This window comes from Macrobrachium nipponense, chromosome 4 (assembly GCF_015104395.2).
Source record: "Macrobrachium nipponense isolate FS-2020 chromosome 4, ASM1510439v2, whole genome shotgun sequence".
Taxonomy (NCBI): Eukaryota; Metazoa; Arthropoda; class Malacostraca; order Decapoda; family Palaemonidae; genus Macrobrachium; species Macrobrachium nipponense.
In genome coordinates, this window is record NC_061100.1 from 22997765 (window position 1) to 23021874 (window position 24110).

General features: G+C 37.8%; 2 protein-coding genes across 2 annotated transcripts in view; one reads left to right on the forward strand and one right to left on the reverse strand.

Moving 5' to 3' along the window:
• The window catches only part of LOC135210783 (WD repeat-containing protein 46-like), a 221078-nt gene extending 210415 nt beyond the window's left edge, over nucleotides 1–10663 (reverse strand). Inside the window, exon 1 of the mRNA XM_064243645.1 lies at nucleotides 10518–10663. The gene's annotated coding sequence lies outside the window, so the exon portion shown is untranslated. The remainder of the gene's footprint in view (nucleotides 1–10517) is intronic.
• Nucleotides 2757–23880, forward strand: LOC135210784 (serine/threonine-protein phosphatase 2A catalytic subunit beta isoform-like). Its single transcript, XM_064243646.1, has 5 exons — nucleotides 2757–3733; nucleotides 15582–15791; nucleotides 17422–17809; nucleotides 18004–18166; nucleotides 20893–23880. The coding sequence occupies exons 1-5, from the start codon at nucleotides 3608–3610 to the stop codon at nucleotides 20963–20965; spliced, it is 960 nt and encodes a 319-aa protein (XP_064099716.1). The 5' UTR covers nucleotides 2757–3607; the 3' UTR covers nucleotides 20966–23880.
• Nucleotides 23881–24110: the final 230 nt, after the last annotated feature.

The window sequence follows — 24110 nt, forward strand, 5'->3', positions numbered from 1 at the left end:
TTAGTCTTTTTACTATATTGAGAATCCTGCTATTATTGAATGCTAATATGTATGTGTTTTTTATCTCAACAGACTGAAGATGCACATTGTATGTGCGAAACGTCTCTAACAAATTATTCTTCTGATGTGGTTGTCTGCGATTTCCTGAATGGATGTATGTGATATACCGCATAGCCTATATATATATTATATATATATATATATATATATGTATATATATATATATATATATATATAGGTAGCCCATAAAGACAATCAAGGGATAGATATGACAGCGTTATAGTTTGAAGACATCCAGCTGTGTCCCTCAACCTACCCGAAATATAAGAACGCTGTAATAATTACTACCCTATTTGGTGTTTCTATGGGCTACCGTTATTTGATGGAGTTCTGTTTCAACAGAAAATATTTTGTAGTTATGTATATGCATATACGTGTAGATATATGTATATATATATTATATATATATGTATATATAGTATATATACTTATATAATATACATATATATAGATGTGGGACAGAGTGTAGGACCAACAAATACACCTCATTAATACTTGAATTGAAAACCGGATGTGTTGCACCTTCTGATGTCAGCCCCTGTACGGGAAAAAGGTGTACGCATGTATATGTATGTATACAGTATATATTACATGTATCTATACATATATATGTGTACATATGGAGCAAAGACATTACTCCCCTTGAACCAGGCTTTACGTCATTGCAAACTGATAATTGAAGAGAGAGAGAGAGAGAGAGAGAGAGAGAGAGAGAGAGAGAGAGAGTAGAGGCCTCCATTTAAAGTTTAAAGGATGATCCAGATTCTTAAAAAAAGCCAAAATAAAACCTTCGAGTGACCATAAAAACAGCATATATATATAGTATATATATATATATATATATATATATATATATATATATATATATATGTTCCCGTTTCCTCTTATTTACTGATTTCTTTTTTGCCAATCATTTCGGAAAACGGTTCTGTCTTGTTATACTTCGTTTAACAAAGCTTCCTGGTTTCATTATTATTAAAAATAAACTTAATACGGTGTCCATGTCTGCTCGGGAGAGGAAGTTGAAAGTTCAAACCGCATTCGTTGTAACTCGTTTTTCGTACTAAGTCATGGGACTGGCAATGACGTCACTTCGTTATAGTGTGAATAGAATTGACAATTTGTTGTATTTGCGACCCAGCAGACGAAAATTGAAACGCATTAATGACAGTACTAAATAGGTCGAGTTACTAAACTCAGATTGGAAACAGGCTAAAAGTTACTAGGCTCAGACTCTAAATAAGCCAAATTATCAGACTGAAAATAGCCTAAGTCACTAGACTCAGACTCTAAATAAGCCAACTTACTTAACTCAGACTTGACACAAAAACACTAGACTGACTGGAAATGAGCCACGTTACTTGAATGAACACAGACTCGAAACAGTGTAAGTTACTAGACTCAGACAGTAAATAAGCCATGTTACTAGACTCAGACAGTAAATAAGCCATGTTACTAGACTCAGACTCAGACAGTAAATAAGCCAAGTTACTAGACTCAGACTGAAATTGGGCTGTTTTCACCCAGGCTGAAAATACGGTTACCAGACTCGAATTAGAAATAGGTTAAGTTCCAGACAAACTGGAAACAGCCTGAGTTACCAGATTCAGACTGGAAATAGGCTGTTATTACTCAGACTCAAAGTACGCTGTTACCAGACTGAGACTAGAAGTAGACTAATTTACCAGACTGAGACTAGAAATAGACTAAGTTACCAGAAAAAGACTGGAAATAGATTCAGTTACCAGACTCAGACTAGATGTAGACTGAGTTACTAGACTCAGACTGGAAATAGACTCAGGTACCAGACTCAGACTAGAAATAGACTAATTTACTAGACTGAGACTGGAAATAGACTCAGATGCTAGACTCAGACTAGAAATAGACTCAGTTACCAGACTCAGACTGGAGACCCCAGACTAGGTTACGAGACTTACATCAGGCCAAAGCAGCTTGCGATTCTTCCTAAACAAAGATTGCAAAAGCCCCTTTGAAAGAAACAAGCAACCAAGCACGCAGGAAATCAAGCAGGAAGCGGCCAGGCAAAAATATGGCTGCTGCAGGAAGTAAAACAAACGCCAAGGTCGTTTTATTTCACTGATGATGGAAGCAATGGATTCCATTGTCGTCCCTCATCTTTCCACCTGCGTTCGTGAGCAACCTATATAGACAGACTGTTGCTATTCTTAGGGTTATTCTTTCGATAATATTGTTCATCAAGTCACTTGTTTTAAAGCTTAAAATAATTCTGAGTTCGAGATTAATGTATAGCTTGGTTCTGAAAAGAGCAACTGGAAGAATAAGTCTTTGATTATTATAACGATAAGTCAGTAAAAGTGGTGTTAGCTGACGAGGATTACTTATCAGCATTTATAACTACAACATTCTCCGACGTTGAAAACAATGCAATCTATTTATTTACATATGATAAACTTCATATGTGCCTGGTGCAACTTGTGAACAGAGCAATGGCGATATATCATGCACATCTCTCAAAACACATTAAAAAAAGAAAGACAGATGAAGCATTATTTTAAATAATGACGTCACGGTTAGAATCAGTCATTACTAAGTGTGAGTGTGTGTGTGTGTGTGTGTGTGTGTGGCGTGATTCACAGTCTATTGCTCCATGTTGCGGCTCTTGGACGATTTTAAACTCCCCGGCGGCGACAATTACGATTAATACCGTCTCTAAATACTCAGCAAACGACTATGTATCGTTTAATCTCGTTCTGCCTGACAAGTCTTTGTCCCTTTCAAGTTTATTACCTCTGGGTACTCCGGTTTATATCGAGCTAAGTCGTCATTCAATTACCTCCGATAGTCCCACATTCTCTCTCTCTCTCTTCTCGCTGCCTACCACCAGTTACACCTCCAGAGCCCCTCCTTACCCCAAGGGTCGTCCCGGGACCGGGTATATAATATGACCTTCGGTGTTTACACGCGTCCCGCTAACGCCGTCGTATATACCTCTGGGTTGGTTCTAGCCTTGCCTGTAGTCGACGCTGGGATTCGGTGGAGTGTGTATCGGGACCGTTCTCTTCTGCTGCCTGAAGTGAAAAAGCCGTGTTGCCGTTTTTGTCTGCGGGTTTGTTTGTGTGTGAACTCTAAGTGCACGAGGATTAGATCGACTTTGTTTCATAAGATCGATACGTGTTCGTTGGGTGTTCCTCCTCATTCCGATAAGAAGGCTGATAGGTAAAACAAAACTTTGCACTCGTTGTGCCGATGATAAGTTGATATCAAATAGGTGGTGATACGTGCTATTGCGAAAGGCCTGTCGTTTTATTAGTCACTGTGTGGGAAGTTTTTATCCTGTTCGAATGCGTAACCAGTCTATGTAGCTAGTTTCTAAGAGGTAGAACACAGAAAGGGGAGTACTATACAAGCCTCTGAAGAAGAAGAGGAAGAGGAAGAGCAGAAGTAACGTCGAGTTCGGTATCCATAACATACAGGAACAGAAGGACGTACACAAACTCTGCGCTTATTCAGGATACCACCAGGTGTCGACGTCGAGTGTCTGTCGTCTCTCTCTCAATCAAACACGATGGAAACCATGGAGATCGACAGCTTTTCGTCTTTAAGCATAAGCTGTGACGTCGACGTTTGGATCGACCAGCTGAAAAAACGGGAGCCCCTGAGCATAAGCCAACTCAAATCTCTTTGTGTTAAGGTATGTATGCATGTACCCTCCATACTACCTACTCTGTGTTTGTTTGCTGTTTTTTGGGGGGACGCGTAACCTACCAGAATTTCCCCGACGCCCTGTTTCGCCCAGGACCCCTGGGTTCTGTCTATTGATTTCTTGCTCTGTGGATTTCATCACGTATTTAGTGACGTACTAGCCACATGTCTTTCTGTATCATCCATGTAGGTGGGGATTTACTTTACAGTAAGGCTTTTACTTGTTGAAACTTCTTTTAGGTAAATGTTGCTTTGTACTGCAAACGCTTTTCATTTTGCTTTGAACTCTTCGTAAATATATTTAGCTTGTGCAACTTAAATGAAGATTTGTGTGGGCTATTTAGATCCCTACTATGAGCAGTGAATGAATTTCTTTTACTCATGTTGTGTATTTTAATTTCTATTTTCACAAGGTATTTAAGTTTCTAGTCTTTTTATTTATATTTCCGTTCATATATATATATATATATATATATATATATATATATATATATACACTTATGTAGTGTATTTAAATGTCTATTTTCACAACGTATGTAAGTATTTATTATTTGTATTTATGTTCCGTTCATACATCTCTTTTTATAACTGTGTAGAAGATACTTCTACTGCTCGTCAATGCCTCTCAACACATTCAAGTTGATGCCTGCAGTAACGATGAACATATGAGAGAGAGAGAGAGAGAGAGAGAGAGAGAGAGAGAGAGAGAGAGAGAGATGAGAGAGAGAGTTTCCTATTATTGTTGCATCGGTTACTGGAAGGAATGATGTCATACCTGGCTTTGGACGACAGGTGTCAGATCTAAGTGAGAATTACGACCTTTTCGGGTATTGCTGAAGTAACCAGACCAGTAGCATGACATCGAGAGAGAGAGAGAGAGAGAGAGAGAGAGAGAGAGAGAGAGAGAGAGAGAGAGAGAGAGAGAGATTTTAAGGAAAGTTCAAGAATTGAATAGAGTTTCAGGGAGAGATTATAAAGAAAGTTGAAGCAAATATAATAGAAAGTAAGAGAGGGAGAGATAGAGGTGACATTGAAGAAAATAGAGAGAGAGAGAGAGAGAGAGAGAGAGAGAGAGAGAGAGAGAGAGAGAGAGAGAGAATTAGCGCTTCGTATTGCCTCCCATGTGACCGTCCCTTTATCTCCCTGAGGCTATCCTTATTCAAATCATCCACCTTTCTTCTATCCATCGTTATCGCCTCCCTTATTCATCTTCATCTCCCAGAAATCTGGGACATGTCTCTTGCTGCTTATGTCGATTGCTTGAGCACAAAGTGCTGTGCGTCTATAATTCGACGTAACCTTTAAACTCCTGTCGATTTCCAATTGATTTATCATTATCCTTTATTTCAATGCATGTCTCTTACTGGGTTTGTTTAGATGATGCATTATGGTAAATCTTGTCTGATTAACAGGTGGTTAATATTTTCAAATTTTTCATTAATAAATCGTGCAACATTATACAGGGTGTCCATAAACTCACTGTACCATTACAAGTATTTATGGCTTGTAATGGTACCGGGACTTTATGGACACCATGTAGTGTGAGGTCCGTGCGAGTTATGTACGTTCGTCATAATCATAATGTTTACTGATAATATAAAATGTTTTCACATTTCAGAACATGTATTATTTATTGGTGCCAGAAGCCGCGTTTATAACTTACTTATTTGTCGTGGTTCGTTCACTAAGCCTAATCAGATGAGGTTACGAAATGGTGTTTACAAAGCGAACGCTGAAACTCGCTACTAGGCTTCAAGTTCAACTCTTGTTTTGATTATTTGCTGCTTATTTATTTTCTTGTTTATCTGTGTGTCGCTTCAGTATTTTATTATGCGCTTTGGGAACATATTTAAATATTAAATACAAACAGTTATGTTGTCGAATCACTTTAAGCAGCCATACAACAATGTTTTAGTGTTCATGAAATGATCTTTGTATCTACCGATTTTTCTTCCATGTTGTTATGTTTTCTCTATTCCCTGTCTTATATTGCATCGAAAATATATACTATATTATCTACATATACCTACAGTAGAAACAGTTTGCGCTAACAAGTGATCTTATGGGAAATTTCGAAAAAAATTTAAAGTTTGAAAGTATTAAGTAGTCTGTAGTCCCTACCATTCATGGCACTGATTTTTTGTTATCCAAACTTCGATTTGTCAATTATCAACCTCAGTCTGTTTGTCTGTCTATCTGGCTGCCTTTCTCCTTCTCCTGTTCCTTTTTTCTCACGAAGCGATGATTGAAAGTATTTTACTTCCTCTCTCTCTCTCACCGTGATTGGTCTAATTCTGATTCTCCTCGGCCTAGTTAAATAATCCTTATACCTCCCAGGACGTCACGCAACACCAGACTGCCACATTTATTGTTTCTTGGGTTGTGGGGGAGGGGGGGGGGACATAATTTCCCTCTGGTTATATATATTCAAATAGGCGTCTTAGCATATCTTTCAAGAGGTGTGTTACCATATCTTTCAAAATTGGGGAGTTCTCTTTCTAGATAAACGGTTTGCCTGTCTTGCAAGAGGGGGATAGGCCTATTTTTTAAAGGGGGAGGGGTTAAGTCTATCATTAAATAGAATATAATTTAAGAGGATGGATAACCTATCAACAAAGAGGAGGATAGGCCTATGTTTCAACTGAAGTGTTAGCCTATCTTTTAAGAGGTTAGGCCTATCTTGCCGTGAGAGGACTAGCCCATCTAATGGAATATCTTTTAAGAGGATAGATCGCCTATCTTTCAGGAGGAGGATAGGCCTATTTTTCAATGGGATGGTTTGCCTATCGTACAAGAGGATGGTGCGTCTGTCCTCTCAAGAGGTGGGTTCATTTGTCTTTCAAGAAGAGTGTTAGCCTACCTTTCGAGAACTGTCTCTGCTTATTCTCGTCTCAGCTTTCAGTAAGTTTAATTAATAATAGCCTAAAGAAAGTTTATCGAAAGTTACAACGAACGCCACCGTATGGAAATTAACTTACATAATGAACACATATCCACTGCGGTACGAAGGCAGTTTCTGGCAGTAATTGCGTCTGTTGTATTCTAATGTTTGCTTTATTTTTTATCGGGTTTCTGTTTAATTTTGTTTGTTGTCTAGCTGACATTAGCTCGCTTATAGCCGAGTGCACAAGCACTCTATTTGCACATTAGTGTTGCCTTCATTTCTCTTCGACAGTTTCAAACAGTGTCTTCTACTCACGTATTGTATAAAAAAAAAAAAAAAAATGTTGATAAAGAAAATAACATGACGCACCGCTACCAGCTCTAGGTTGGTGGGCACCCATCCCTCCTCCCCCGCTCCACCCCACCCCCAGAAAAAGGGGGAACCAAAACTACTTCCTTTGTCCTGTTTATTTAGGTTGCACTCACGCAGAACCGAACGAAAGATTCGAAAGAAAAAGCGAGAAGCCAGGTCTCGTTGCAACGGACAAGCACAGCAATTGTACTCTTATACAATACTGAAACAATAGACGGCGTTGATGCAGTTGGTATAGCTATAGCTTCGGGGAGCTCTTACGAGGTATTGCACCAATCCTCGAAGTGGCGGATCTAGGAATCTTGTATTTGGTGGGGCGGAGGGTGGGAGGGTGGGGGCTGGGCACTTAGGATAATATATATATATATATATATATATATATAATATATATATATATATATATATATATTTGTGTGCGTGTGTAACATGTACACACATACGGTACATATATATCGATATTTATACATGCATACACATACGTATATACACAGTAGTACTAGTAGTTGTTGTTGTAATAGTCATTAACTAAGCAAATTTTTGCTATAAATAATGATTTATTGAAAGCAAACAATGTGCTATTATTCATATCCGTAGGGGTTGTGGGTTGGGGGGCGGAGTGACCAGGTGCCCCCAGACCCGCTAAATCCACCAATGAACCCTGGGACTGAAGACTCCCCGTACATATTATCTCTAAAGACAGAGTGGAATTTAGGCCAAAAGCCAAGCGCTGGGACCTACGAGGTTATTCAGCGCTGAAACGGAAATTGAATGTAAGAATGTTTGAAAGGTGAAACGGGAGAAAACCCTCAAAGCAGTTGCACTATGAAACATTTGTTAGAGAGGGTGGCAAGTCAGATGGAAGGGAAGACAGAGAATATGAAAGGAAGTACAGTAAAAGGAATGAAAAGTGGTTGCAGCTAGGGGTCGAGGGGACACTGCAGAGTAATGCCTACATTGCGCCACGTGAGGTGCACTGACGGCATTACTCCCTACGGGGCATGTCTTTAAATGGCAGAAGTGGACATGTATCGTAGTAAAGGTATGCATATATATATATATATATATAATATATATATATACGTGTAATATATATGTATATATATATATAATATATAATATATATATATATATATATTATATATATATATATATAAAGTAGGTATATATGCACACACACATGAACATTAAGCCAGCCACAGTGATCGTTTAGAACTCTGTACCCTGGGAATAACGTACACCCAACGGGAATTACATATAATTGCTAAGTTCATCTGTTAGTTAGTGCTTCTGACCCGGCTAGGATTCGAACCTGGGGCTAATGGTGCTGATGCACTTATATGAGTCATAATGCCCTTTGGCTGTACATTATTCTCACGTAATCAATATGTTTTTATTTATGTAGCAATTTGGTAATATATATAAAAAAAGGATTAGGAGGGAAAATAATAACCACTAGAGGTCGAATGAATTTGTGCCCTTATATTTTGGTCAGTAAATAAAAATATGAAAGAATATCATATCCAGTGATTGTTTTTTTTAAATAAAAAAAAATAATCATAATTATAAGTAACAACGACGAACATTAAGTGTTTGGCCTTGCAATCAGGCAGAGACAGTATCGATTGGACATCCTTTCAACTTTTTTTCAAATTGACGGAAATTATGGAAGCACCTAAAATAGACATTACTTTAGCGATGTTTATCCTTAAAAAAAAAAATCGACCACCTACGTCACGCAAGTCGACTGAAGGTCTACCGTGCAATATATAATCAAGGTTATAACGACAGGACAGAAAATCAAGGTTAAGAGAGAAAGATTATAATAAAATAACTATGGCAGGCCTCAGAAACCGTCTCCTGGGAGAGTGAGGTGGCGCCTTAACCGCAGTCTAGACTGAGCAACTTGTCACACTCTGGACTGTTTCAGATCGATTATTGCCTCTTTGTCTTAGTCGTCCATTTCGATATCTCGTGGTTTTTACACCTTTATTCCTCATTATTTCATTCTCTGGCTTTATATACGTTCATAATCTTGTTGGTTATCAGATTTCTAATTAGCTACATCAGCTTTTCATTTGTTTTGGAATTCACTCACTCACCTGACGTGTTGCCCTTGAGCGCTCTGTTTTATCTATCTGCGACACATTTTTTCTTTAATTAGACCTTGCGTGCTCGTTATATCTTTATTCCGTAATTATGTTACCATTCGTATAATATATCAAGCCATTTCTTATTTGATGCACCTACGATTCCAACGTAATCTCATTTCCCCGCTCGATAATGTGCCTTGGGCGGCCATATTGAAAAAACCGGTTCCACCATACAGTACATACGACATTTGAAAAACGAGACAGTGAAGCAGGTTATTGCTTATAACCCCCCCTCCCCCCGTTGTTTAATTATTACAAGAATGTTATTTTATTTCATAAATTAATCATAACAGCATCAGATTAAAGCGAGTCTTGGAAACGCGTTTCGTAAAATGTTTTTTTTTCTCCCCGCCATTCTCAGCTTTACATGGCTACGACAGAAAAGGCTGGCTAAAGTCATTTCTTTCAATTCTAAAGCTGCGAATCGATGCATAGAGAAAAAATGTTAAATAAAGACGAAAATGGAAGGCGGTTTTGACTCATCTGGAATGAAACTGTTCCTTGAAAAAAAAAAAAAAAAAAAAAAAACTGCTTATTCAAGGCATAAGCCTACGGTTGCTTAGCCAAGATACTTTTGCTTCATGTTACCATTCATTCTTGAAAGCAATTTTTTTTTTACTTTGGTGTGATGATTCAATGGCTTTCATCATAGGGAAAGTTAGTTTACGTTTTCGAAACGAAAATTTGACTTTCTAAACAATGTATAGCGTCTTACCGGATGAGTAGGCTGAGGCCATAGGCGTAGCCTAGGCTAACAAAGATAATTTTTCTTGCTATCACCAATCTATGACTTAGATCGTTTGACGAAGACGTAAATTAAAGTAGGATACGTTACGCATATAAAGAATACAATGATTTTAACGTCTTTTGAAACGGTGTATTACGTCATCCTGACATACTATCTCACCAAGTTGAGGTTTTTTTGGAGTTACGTCGAGAAACGACATTTGATTAAATGCTTTATCATTTGTCAAATTGAAGGATTGGTTGCGCAGGAAGTATCATACAGGCCTAATGACCACAAAGAAATCCTAATGACTGACAATATACTAAAGACAACAGACAGCATCGCATTTAAAGGATGAGACTCGACAACCAGTAAACCTATATAGGCCTAGGCCTATACATACTACGAACGAACGTCTTTTAATATCGAGAGCAAGGCCTTTTTCATACTTGATATTCTAAGGCATATAGAAGGTAAAAGAACCGATTTCAAAATGGAAATGGCCGAAATCGCCATGGCAGTTATATATGTCACGATAATATTCTGAAAACAGAGATATTAAAAACAAGGAAACCAAATATGACATTTCTTTGACATGGTCATATTTATGGGTAAATTAGATACATGGCGACTTGCTTACCTGTGAAGCCTTATGATTTCTTTTCCTGAAGCATTCCCCCGCCCTTTGCTCCAGTTTACAAGCCAATAGCCGCCCTATTTTGACGATGGCGAACGAAATAATTCACGGGCAAACGACACAGTTCAATTTCCCGCGATTCGGGTGTCACTGTATCACAGTTGCGCGCAGCGCCGCCCTGGTGACCGACGACCAAACTACGTCTAGTATACGATACTTTCTTCTTCTTCGCCTTCAGCTTTTCTCATTTCTACATGACGTCGCTGTTTCTAGTCAGCCTTCTCCATCTTCCTCCGTCCTGTACATCTTGTTCTCGTAGACCCTTTTCCTTCATGTCATTCAGTAATTTTATCTTTCCACCTGAACGTTTGGCCTTCCCCTCCCTAGATCTTCTGCCCTGCACCTCCATGTTCGTAACCCTCTTACATACGCGTTCATCTTCTTTCCTCGTGACATGACCAAACCATTTGAGTCTTCTTTCCTGAAACCTCTAATACTTTGACTGTCTCCCTGATCAATTCATTCCGGATCTTATCTCCTTTTGTGACACCACACATCCACCTCAGCATTCTCATCTCGGCCACTTCCATTCTTCTTTCTTATGTCTTTATTTATTGGCCAAGTCTCAGTCCCGTAGAGCATGGCTGGTCTAACTACGCTTATATATATATATATATATATATATATATATATATATATATATATATATATATATATATATATACTTTCCTTTAAACTTTTGCAATGATCCTCCTGTTGAGTTTCTCTAATTTCATCTAATTATTTTTAATTATCATTAACATCTCTGTGATATTGACACGCCCTTCTTTCTGCAATTATCATTAAACATCCACGCCCCTTTTTAATCAGTTTAGTTGTATCGTTTAATACCAATGCTATTCAAAGAGTAGTACTAGTTATATTTTGACTAATGGCGCGACTTCTCTATTGATTGACCCTCTATGATCTTGACGTGTCCTTTCTGCAATTATTATATACGACATTCACATCCCTTTTTAATCAGTTTGCTCGTACCGTTTTAGACCAATGCTGTTCGAAGCGTAACGTAGTATATGACGAGTGATAGTCCTACAGTTTTTACTGACCCTCTATGCTCATAACATTCCCTTCTCTTTACAATTATGATTCAGCTTTCACCCTTTTCTGTCTATCGTATCGATAGTCGTTACGTACCAATGCTGTTTGACTTATGACGCTACTTCTCTAGTACACATTTAACATTCACGCCTCTTTCGATCAATGTTATCAGTGTTTCGTAACAGCGCTGTTTGAAGTGTAGCATTACGTATGACCACTATCTCCAGTTATTATTGGCCCTTTATGATCTTGACATTCCTTCTTTTTGCAGTTACATTCAACATTCATGTTCCTTTCAATCAATTCTATCGTATAGTTTCGTACCGGTGATGTTGTAAGGTGTAACTCATGTTTGATTGGTGACGCCTTACGAAGTGCATGCGGGTGCACAGGTGCGCGATTGTTGTTGGCGGGTAGCTAGACTCATATAGTCTTCCTTCCTACAAAGAACAGGTGTTATCGATAATCTCACGATTAAAACACGATTATTTTCCCTTTCCATCATTGTCCTTTTCCAGTCTGGACATTAGTACTAACATTATATCTTATTGACCTGTGCGTATAACGTTACTTCATAGCCGTTGGAGTTTGTATTATTATTTTTTATTAACATAACAACGTATTGTTTAAGTATCCTTTAATTTATCTGTTACAAAAGTACCTTGGGTTTCGAATTTTCACAATGGTCAAAGTTACTTTGCCAGGGAACCTCGTAAAATCATGTCTTTTTTTTTAATGTTTTAGTCTCATGTCACAATGGCTGGTGACGAGAAATAGTACTATGTTTAAGTAGGAAATGAAGATTGCAATACAGGACACTTGAGTCTATAGAATTCATATTTGTTACTTTGATTGAAGTGTTAATGACCACCCCAGGACTTAGCTTACACATGTATATGTGAGTTTTTTCATGTTAGAGAGAGAGAGAGAGAGAGAGAGAGAGAGAGAGAGAGAGAGAGAGAGAGAGAGAGAGAGAGAGAGAGAGAGAGAGAGTCCCACCCACCGTAACGGAGACGACGCGTCATGGTGAATCCTCGACTTCAACCTGTGTTTACATTCGGCATGGCCTTCGAACAATTAAAGCAGACCCCTTTGTAGCCCTAAGTGGAGAAACACATTCAAGCTGACGGCCCTAGCAAGGAATCATTACGTCTCACTAATTATTATTCTTTGCTCGGAGATAAAACAGCATTGGTAGTCAGGGCTTATATATAGTCAGTGAGCGCTACTTAGAGACAGCGATGCCCGGAGGGTAGTTATAGACCATTGTTTATGACGGTTTTTGTTTATTTTCGGTAACTTGCGCACGGGATATCTTCCTGGCCGAGTGCACTTTGTTGAATTCGTAATGTGTTTATTGAGAGAGAGAGAGAGAGAGAGAGAGAGAGAGAGAGAGAGAGAGAGAATATACTCTTTGGACCTTGTACTTACGACAAAGTTCAACAGTAAAACTGAAGAAATACAGTTTTTTCAACCCACAACTCGTATTATCCCTGCAAGCGGATATTATGCTTATTAGTAAGCAATGGATGTGTGTTGTAACTGCTGAAAAATAAATAAAAAGCAAGAGTGGGGTGAGGTTTGCAGATAAAACAAAAGCTATTGCGCATTGTTTACAGGTGTCCCAAGGCCAGCTGACACCTACACATCAAAGCCAGTTCAGATTTTTTTTTTTTTTTTTTATGGCAGTGAGTCTAACGGTTATAAACTTGAATAATTATTGTCTTTGTCGCGGAAACATAATGAATACCACATTGGCAGCGATTAAACAAACACATTTACTCCTTGTTAAACTGGAGGAAATGAAACTGGTACAATATTCTTGACATAAAAATCCATCATACGGTGTCTACTTGAGGCGATCAGACGCACTTCCATGGCACCGTGAAAGCCAACTCGTTGTTTTTTTCTTTTTTTTTTGCTCTTATCTAATGCATGACTACGTTGATATTCTGCTCATGATGTTTGTGCGTCAAGTTTTTCGTGTCTGGTACCGGTGAATACGAACAGTAGTTCATTTTTGTTCTCACTCCTTCTTGTAGGCTTGGTCGGGGTGCTCCCATGGGTCTAAAGTAACGGAAACCCGCCTGCGCACGCAAAGTCAATTTTATTTTTTTTAATTCCCCCATTTTTCCTCATTAAAATCAGGTAATCTCCCAGCCACAACAGGCTTGAATAATTCTTCGATGTTTTGCAAATCTTCACCGAAGATTGGAATGGTGTATTTTCACCGTTTTGTTGCTTTTAAACAGAATCCCTTGGACAATATCCCCTAACAGCTCCCTTGGCGTACTAATTAATGCGCCGTCATGATAATCTCGTCTTGGGAATATCTATGAGATCACGTGTTGTTGAGACGCCTCCTTCCCCCCCTCTCTCTCTCTCTTTTCTTTCATCTTCCATATTACTGACTTTTCTTCTTCTTCCTCTGTTTTTTCCGTTTTAATTTCAGACTGTGAGGAGGTAAATATACTCAATTGAATTGGGAATATCTATGAGATCACGTGTTGTTGAGAAGGTCTCTCTCTATCTCTCTCTGTTATTTCATCTTCCATATTACTGACCTTTCTTCTTCTCTTATGTTTCCGTTTTAATTTCAGACTTTGAGAAGGTAAATATATACAACTACAAGTAATTTCATTCGTGTGTGTATATATATATATATATATATATATATATATATATATATATATACACACACATACATACATATTATATACATACATACATACGTACATCATTGATGTCAGTTTTTTCTGGTTAATTTGCATAAACAAATAAAGCCAATATCGTCACTGTCACGAATACGAAAGGAAAAAAAAAGTTCGTGTCCCCATTGACTTTCGAAGGTTAAAATTCCGCTGCTGAAAGGTTTCGTGACAAGTCGTATCTGACAGGTGGTTCTGTTGAGAGCTTTCTATTCAAGTTAAATCAGTCTTATCTTTTTAAAGATTTGTGTTCTGTTAGTTATTTTCTCTCTACAGTTTGTATTGATTCGTCAGAAAGTCTCTCTCTCTCTTTCTCTCTCAAGGGACGAAGCAGCGAGTGTTCTCAGTGAATTGGTTCTCGGTAGTATTACTTTATTTTTATCGCTAAAAATAATTCCTGTATTTGTTTCCCTTATCAAATATTTTAGAAAAAAACTCTTCCTGCTCTATTTGCCTAATCATAACCACCTACCACTCACCTGGGCAACTGGTTCTATTCTCATATTCCGTTTACACGAAAAACCCATTGGCTAAGAGAGATGGCTAAAACCCACCTGCTACGAAAATGAAGACTAGACTAATCAAATTCAATTTGTATTTTATTATCTTACATTTTTGTTTATCTGTTAATTTGATACTTTATCCGTTTTTCTAATGAGTGATCTCCTCTTTCTGTAACTCCCATGACCTGTTACTTCGTTCTAATGAACACCATATTCTTTGGAAGCTTGAATCTCGAGTCAATGGACTTGTTCCATATGAATAGGGCTCATCTTCTGATTGACAATGGTGATAATATGGAACAAGGACTCCATACCACTATGGCCTTTTCAAACTGAAACGAAGAGGCCGGCGGCAGTGGCCAATTAAAACTATAAAGATACATCCCGGAGGACGGTAGGCCTATGGAACTAAAGCTCTATCTGCCTCTCAGAGGTGGTTAGGCCTATGGAACTAAAAGTATTCTGTCTCCACCTCTCAGATTAAGGTATAGGCCTACGGAACTAAACCCAATCTATCTCCACCTTTCAGAGGAGGAAGATAGGCCTAGGAACTAAATGTTCTAATTCCATTCCCAGAATAAAGGAAGGCCTATGGAATTAAATGTTCCATTGCCACTCAGAATAAGATAGGCCTATGGAACTAAATGTTCCATCTTCATTTAGAATAAGGTAGGCCTACGGAACTAGAACCAGTCTTCCCACTTCTCAGAGTAAGAAGGGCCTACGAAACTAAACCTAATCTATATCTCCCCCAACAGATCAGCGAGGTCCTGACGAAGGAGAACAACGTAGTGGAGGTCTCCTCTCCCGTCACGGTCTGCGGAGACCTGCACGGACAGTTCTACGATCTGATGGAGCTGTTCAAGGTGGCGGGAGAACCTCCTCACGTCAACTATCTCTTCATGGGAGACTACGTCGACAGAGGCTACTTCTCCGTTGTGGTTGTGTCCCTCTTGCTCGCGCTCAAGGTAACAGAGAGAGAGAGAGAGAGAAGAGAGAGAGAGAGAGAGAGAGAGAGAGAGAGAGAGAGATTAGCATAGCATTCCGAGCGTATTCTTTTTTTGTTGATCAGTAAGAGAAATATACGTTATTTTTTTTTTAGGTTTTGTTGATCAGTAAGAAAAATACACATATTTTTAGGCTTTTTTGATCAGTAAGAAAAAAAAATACGTTATATACTATATATATATATATATATATATATATATATATATTATATATAGTATATATATATTTTACCAGTAAGAAAATATACGTATAGTTTTTAACTTTTGATCAGTAAGAAAAAATATATTTGTTTTTACTTTTGTTGATCAGTAAGAAGAATATACGTATATTTCTAGATTTTCATCAGTAAGAAATATATACGTATATTTTTTTTTTGATCAGTAAGAAATATATACATATGTTTTGAGTTTTTGTTGATCAGTAAGAAAAATATACGTATGTTTTTGCTTTTGTTGATCAGTAAGAAAAATATACTTATGTTTTTAGCTTTTGTTGATCAGTAAGAAAAATATAGGTATATTTTTAGCTTGATACATAATTGATATTCATTTTTTTTCTTTCACTAATTGGCCAAAGACATTAAATATATGAATCTTCCTTTACGAATAAAAACTAACTTTCTTTTCTCTTTATTTTAGTTTAAAATGAATTTTTAAATTGAAGTCTTATTCTCTTAATGTGAAATATCCAATACTGGATGTTGACAAATAATCACTCATTCTTGCTATGCATTCATCATCTCTTTAGACTTGAAGTTGGCAAAGAAATTAATATTAAGGTATATTTATTCTATATTCAGTCACATAGAGGGTCGCTGGCATTTGTTAATAGTTTTGTCAAGAAGTTATATGCTTGGACAGTACTTGACGCCATTACAGAAAATATTGATGGTCTAAGATAGGCCCATAGTCAACTCCAAGTTTTAAAGCTATGAACACTTGATATAAATTCTTGAAATAATATTAACTAATGTCAGTGACCTTAATTGAGTGAATAAAGATTGAATTTACCTTAATATTAAATTCTTTGCCATCTTCAAGACTATAAAGAGATCATGAATACATTTTTAAAAGCCTCCTTGACTGAATAAAGAATGAATTTACCTTAATATTTAATTCTTTGCCACCTTCAAGACTAAAGAGATAATGAATGCATAGCCAGAATACATTTTTCTTCTAGACACTGGAAATGGTACTATAGTAGATTCACATCAACCGTTCATTTGATGTCTAGGCCCGTCCCTTACGACGCTCTTGATTGGCTGTTGATAAGCCAATCACAGGGCTGGAAACTCTCTTAGTCTCTCTCGAGAGTTCACATGGGTAGGCTCCATGTTCCACCTCTCCTGAGGGATAAATCTGTCAAACGTACCTAAGGAGAAGTGGAATATACATCCTGCCTGTGTGAACTCTCGACTCTCGAGAGAGACTGAGGAGAGTTTCCAGCCCTGTGATTGGCTTATCAACAGCCAATCAGGAGCGTCGTAAGGGACTGGCCCAGACGTCAAATAAACGGTTGATGTGAATCTACTATAGCTATTTCCTAGTACCAACCATAACGTCATCTGTTTCTCCTCTTCAAAACAAACAGCTGAAACACCCGCAAAGAGTCACCCTCCTCAGGGGGAACCACGAATGTCGCCAGTCGACGCAGGTCTACGGCTTCTACGACGAGTGCCTCAGCATCTACCACACCTCGGAGGCGTGGGCGCAGTTCATGAGCGTCTTCGACTGCCTCCCGCTGACGGCGCTCGTCGACAACAAGATCCTGTGCATGCACGGCGGCCTCTCCCCCTCCCTGGACTCCGTCGACCACATCCGGGTCCTGGACAGGTTTCAGGAGCTGCCGCACGACGGCGCCATGTGCGACCTGCTCTGGTCGGACCCTGACGAGTGCGGGAGGCGGCTGGGCTGGAGTCTGAGCGCCAGGGGCGCCGGGTACATGTGGGGTTCTGATGTGTCGCATGATTTCACCTACAGTGAGTTATGGCGGTGGTAGTACCAGGTTGATATAATCCGCTCAGATAGTGTTCGGTCTGTGTAGGCCTACGGGAACTTAGAGAACCTGTGGAAGTTTGAATTTCAAGTCAGTGTTGGTTCATATACTGAATAATAAAAGTAATTATGTATTCTTTATATAATGATCCCTTCTGACGACTTACTGCTTCCGCAGGCAACGACTTGGAGTGCGTCTCGAGGGCCCACCAGATGCAGGACGCTGGCTACACTTGGTGCCACGACGACAAAATAGTGACGGTGTTTTCGGCGCCAAATTACTGCTACCGGTGCGGCAACCTGGCCGGCTACATGGTGGTCGATAACGGTTGTAAGACGTGGTAAGTTTGTTCAAGCTTTGGAATTCCCCCTCGTCTTTTGTTCTCCCAGATATTTCCTCTCCCCCTCCTTTGAATATATGTTCAGGAATGTGTTAGATGAGGACATCAAGATGCCTTCTCCTTCGGCCTCCCAGTATACCAATCTATCTATAGGCCTACGCTCACACTTATAGGTCTAGTAACTGGAATACAGAATTGAGGCACAAGGCCAAGCGTTGGGACCTGTAAGGACATTCAGCGGTGAAAATGAAGTCAAAACAATTGTTGGGGGAGGGAGGAAAGTGAGAAGAGAGAAAGAGAGTATGAACGGAGGTATAGTAAAAGAAATGACAGGGGCTGCAGCTAGGAGCCTTAGGGGATGTTGCAGAGGACTTTTAAGTAATGCAAATAACTGACCTTGCCCTCGAAATGATCATTTGTCCCCCGACGACAAGGAATCAGTTTCATAGCCACTTTACCCCAGTGAATGACGTCATTTGTTATCTGATTCAGCAATTATTTAAGGCCTCTGATAAGGCAGAGGCATAACATCATATCTCTTATCAGGGACTGATAAGATACGGGAGGGGAGAGAGTGAGTGGGTGTTATCTGTGGGAATATCAGAGAGAGAGAGAGAGAGAGAGAGAGAGAGAGAGAGAGAGAGAGAGAGCAAGCACCTTTTTGACAGACGCGTTCTCACGTAGCCTTGGCACATTTGCTTCAATCTTTCCTGAATCTTGTGGAAAAATAGTCATATATGTATTTTTATCCTTAGGAGAAAAACGAGCGTTGGTTTTAGCTAAACTTCGAAGGCAAGAACGGGGATTATTGCCCATCAGTGCAATTAGCTAGCTAGTACTACGCTGTAATCATTATAACTCAAGGTACTTTGCGGCGTTCCTGATGCCCATACCTGCAACCCCTTTCATTTCTTTTAATAGCACCTCCTCTTTCTTTTATCTTACCTTCCACCCTCTCCTAACAATTGTTTCATAACGTAACTGCTTTGAGGTTTTCCTCTTGTTACACCTTTCAAGCCTTTTGACTCTTAGTTTCCATTTAGCGCTGAATAACCTCACAGGCCAGAGCGCTTGGCATTTGGCCTAAAGTTTGTAGTATATTTTCATTCTAGCCCATCAGAGGGATACTATTCCTTTTTAATTCATAGGGATGTTATTTCTACTTAGTTGAGATTATGTTCCCATAATATGTTATCAACTTCAGCTGTGCAAGGTCGAAAGGTTGATATACTTTTTGTTCCAGGTGTTTCTTTGCTGCAGGTCGGTGTTATCTACTAAATTTGAGACAAAATCAGTGTTTTGGCTGATAAAACCAGCTGGATACTTTTTCAAATGATTGAGATAATTTGAATATTATTTATAAAAAGTTTTATTGAAGGTTAATCACAAGACCTTGACAATAGTTAGAATTCTTGTTTTTGTCCAATTAAAAATAATTTTGACTGCGATTTTTTTTGTTCTTCAAATTAAGTAAGGTTTTAGTTTATTCTAATCAGTTGGAACTCAAAGTCCTTGTCCCAGATGTAGAAACCTTGTTACAATTATTTATTGAACTTTTCTTAACCCTCAGTCATTAACTGACATTCTAATCAACTGGAATTTAGCAAATATAAAGAAACCGCATTACTTCATATTTCAACTGACCTAATTCGGAGTACAGCTTGATTCCAGGTTAATTGATTGTAGGAAAGATGCTTTACCATCAATCAAAGGCTGGAATCATTAAGATTCTCATCTTCTCAATTAAAATTCGTAATAGCAGAAGATAATCAAGCAATAAATGGACATTCCTGAAAATGAAATTCCCCAGACTTCTCAATAGGAGTTATATGAACAAAACTCCGGCCAGATTCCGTAGTAACTTTAATATTGTCTCAGGTTTTGATTCAGAATAATGATGGCAGTGACAGATCACAGATTCCTGCGACAAAGTTTTCTTCATAGATTCGATCAGCAGAGGTTATACGAACAAAGGTCAAATGAGTAAATTGGTGTTGCAAAGTCTACGCAGATAGAAAGCTTTTATGTATATATATATATATATATATATATATATATATATATATATATATATATATATATATATATATATATATATATTTATTTATTTATATATATATTTATATACATGTTATATATGTTTATTAAGAGTTATTATCTTTTAAAAGACAACAGCCTAAATGGAACTATAGTAGATTCACATCAGCCGTGCACTTGATGTCTAGGCCAGTCCCTTACGACGCTCCTGATTGGCTGTTGATAAGCCAATGACAGGGCTGGAAACTCAGTCTCTCGAGAGAGTTCATGTAGGCAGGATGTATGTTCCACCTCTCCTGAGGGATGATTTTGAAAGACGTATATCTCAGGAGAAGTGGAACATACATCTTGCCTATGTGAACTCTTGAGAGAGACTAAGAGTTTCCAGCCCTGCGATTGGCTTATCAACAGCCAATCAGGAGCGTCGTAAGGGACTGGCCTAGACATCAGATGCCACCGGTGATGTGAATCTACTATAGCCAACATGATTTTGTAAATAAGTATATACATTGACCCAATGGGAAATGAACCTGTCACTCCTTTGGTTCAGTGGCTGATGTCACCTGTCACTTTTATTTAAATGCTAATGTGCCTCTTTTTTTATATATATTTTTAGCTTAATGTCTAATGCACCTGTCACTTCATTTAATTACTGACTAACTCACCTTCCTCTTCCTCGTCTTTCACAGTTACACATTCGAAGCAGCACCTCGCGACAAGACGACCATGCTCAGCAAGAACGTCATCAGCTACTTTTTCTAGGCGAGTCGTCCCTCTGGACGAGAGAGCTCTCCGCGCTGCAGTGATTATTTAAAGGCAGCAGCAGCAGGTGTCCTTCCAGGCTATAATAGTAATGAATAATGTCCTCTGAGAGAGAGAAAACTCCAAGAACTTTGGCACCAGAGACACTCAATTTTGGCGCCATAGAGAGAGAGAGAGAAAAAAAAATAACTCCAACAACTTTGGAGTCAGAGACACTCAACTTTGTCGCCAGAGAGAGAAAAAAAGACTTCAAGAGTCTTGGCGCCAGAGACCACTGTCAACTTTGGCGCCAGAGACCACTCATTTCCTCCCCCTCAAGACTTGGTGTGTCATTTTTTTCGAATTTCAAGTTTCATTTCTGTCGTATATGTATGTAGTTGGGAGCCTTTGTGCTTAGCATTCTTCGCAAAAAAAAAAAAAAAGGCTATTTTATTAAAGACTTATTCTTTATTTCTGATGTGTGAGTGGGACTTCTCCATAGGCGATCCTTTTGTGAAAATAATTAATTAAACGGATTTGCAAGGAGTTCCAAGTCGGTCTGGTAGAAGGAACTAGTGGTGTCATGGAGTGATGTCTCTTTGTCTAAGTGAAGACGCGAAAAAAAGTAAACTCCTTTTGTGAGTGACTGGATTTATTCCACACTACAGAATGTGACTGGCTGAAGAGTTGTGATCAGATCAGCTCCGAGCGGGGAGTGAAAACCCCGCTCTTGTCAGGAGAGCAGACTATAGCTTAGTGTCGTCAGATGGAAAGTGCTTCGAAATTGGAGTAGACACTCCACCACTTTTCATTGTAAAAAATACTAATATTTTTTTTTTATTATTTGGGGAAAATACGTGTTTAGCAGACACTTTTTTTATATGCAACTTTAGCTTTGATAACAGAGGCATAGATCTATTAGATGGAGATATAATGAAGTAGATACTCGACCACATTTCGTCTTAAAAAATAACTTCTTTATATTAATTGCAGAAAATACGTCCTTTGCAGACCACTTTTTTACTTCGCAACTTTATGCTTTGATAACAGAGGCATAGATCTATTAAATGGAGATCTAAAAATAGGCCCGTAGACAACTTTTCTTAATTCACAACCTTATACTTTGATAACAGAGACATAGATATATTGAACGGATCTAAAATACACTTTATTTTACTCAGTGAGCAGTAGAACCGTTAGAGATTCTTAAAAAGATGTCAGCAAAGAAGACGTGAAGATTTCTCAAATATATATGCCGGAGATTCGATGTGAATATACTGTACATTTTTAGGACCTATGATCGTATTTCTATGTATATTTTGCTTCAGATAGGCATAGGCGTGTTTCTCTGTTAACAAAAAATAAAAGGCTGATATTTTTCTAAATGTAAATGATACTATTTGCATTCACATAAATATACTTACAATTACTTGATTCAAAACGTAGGAAATCAATGTTTTTGTTTTCTTTCAATCTGAGGCGCCATTTACTTATCAGTTTCTATTCTCCTAAAAATAATGTGCGTATTCTTTTTTATATTCCATTTTCATTTATTTCCTAGAAGACATTCACTTACGACAGACCTTATCCTTCAACTGCCGAGAGATTATGGCGTGAAAAGATAGGCATCTATATATTTTTTGGTTAATTGCTAATTCCATGTTCATTAGCACAATAATTATTAATTGCTTTACAAGTGATCGCTGGCTCGATCTTGCTTCTTGATAAAATAATTTTTTTTTTTTTTTTTGACAAGACAGGGGGTATTTTTCGGCCATTTCAAACCTCCTAGAAGACTTCTAAATGAAGAAAATGCACATAGGAAGTGCATTTTTCTGTTTAACGTGAACGTGTGCATTCCTAAGTCCTTCAAGACTTTCTCCTGTTAAGGTAGAAATGCACAAAAGAATGCGCAGAGGAAGTGCATTTTTGCTGCTTAATGTGAACGTGTGCATTCTTAACTTTATCAAGACGTTCTCCTGTTAAGGTAGAAATGCACAAAAGAATGCGCAGAGGAAGTGCATTTTTGTTTGACGTGAATGTGTGCATTCTTAACTTCTCTTCAAGACGTTCTCCTTATATGAATAAAATGCACAAAAAAGAATGCACAGAGGAGACGTGCATTCGCATTTCCTGTTTACCGTGAATGTGTGCATGCGGAAGTGACTATATGTTAAGAAATATCTTTTATATTTTTTGAGACATTATCTATTTCAGTTTTTTAGTGTAATGTAATTCTTATATAATATTTTCAAATTAAGACAGACTTTTGTAATTTTGTTTTATTTTGAGATTTTCTTGTTTTGAATTTTTTTCAAATATCCATATATTGATTTTTGTGCTTATGTTCCTATTTTTAGCTTTTTGGAGACATTATATATTCAATTTCTTGTAATTAAGTGAATTTGGTATCCTGATTTTCACGTCTAGATCGCCTTTGGCATTTATTTTTAAAAATTTTGAGATTATTCTTGTCATTTTAAAAATAATTTTTATTTTCAAAGATCCATATTGTTTTTTTTTTTGCATATGTTCCTTTTTAAGAAATATATTTTCCATTTCTTATAATTTAATGTAACTTTTACTTTTATTTTCACATTTGCATTTATGTTCTGCAAAAATTAAACAATTTTTTTCAGAGATTCATAATTTAAAAAAAAAAATTTCAGTTTTCTTTAGATTATATTTTTCGTATTACCTTAAATTTGAAGATAACTGATTTTCTCATTCGCCAGATACGTCTACTCATACACGAATGAGCTGGAGTCTGTGATTTTAACTTAGAAAATGTATTTTGTAAGTGTGTGTATTACGTTATGTAAATCAAAACGGAGTTGGTGCATTTATGTATTATTATCGACTGAAAGTGAAATTATATAGTATATATATATCTATTTTCGTTTATTGTCGAAGAATAAACTATAAGATTAAGTTTGTATTGCTAATTTTATTTTTTTCTGTTATCCCAGTGGACGGTGTGATGATGAGAGACTAAAAAGAAGCTTCTCTCTCTCTCTCTGTATAGGTTCAGAAGGTTTTTAAATAATATGCATATTAAACAGTGCAGAACAAATATTTGTAATGAAATTTAAATTTATTTTAAATTTTGCTGGTGAAATAACGCTCTATTCGACCGTAGATTTTAAGCAAGTGCCCTGAGTAAGCT

What these genes read in the sequence shown, in the direction of transcription:
- LOC135210784 (XM_064243646.1), top strand. Translation starts at nt 3,608, where the DNA reads ATGGAAACCATGGAGATCGACAGCTTTTCGTCTTTAAGCATAAGCTGT. An exon ending in GTCGCATGATTTCACCTACA is followed by an intron (nt 17,810 to 18,003) that starts GTGAGTTATGGC and finishes CTGCTTCCGCAG; the next exon opens with GCAACGACTTGGAGTGCGTC. An exon ending in GATAACGGTTGTAAGACGTG is followed by an intron (nt 18,167 to 20,892) that starts GTAAGTTTGTTC and finishes CGTCTTTCACAG; the next exon opens with TTACACATTCGAAGCAGCAC.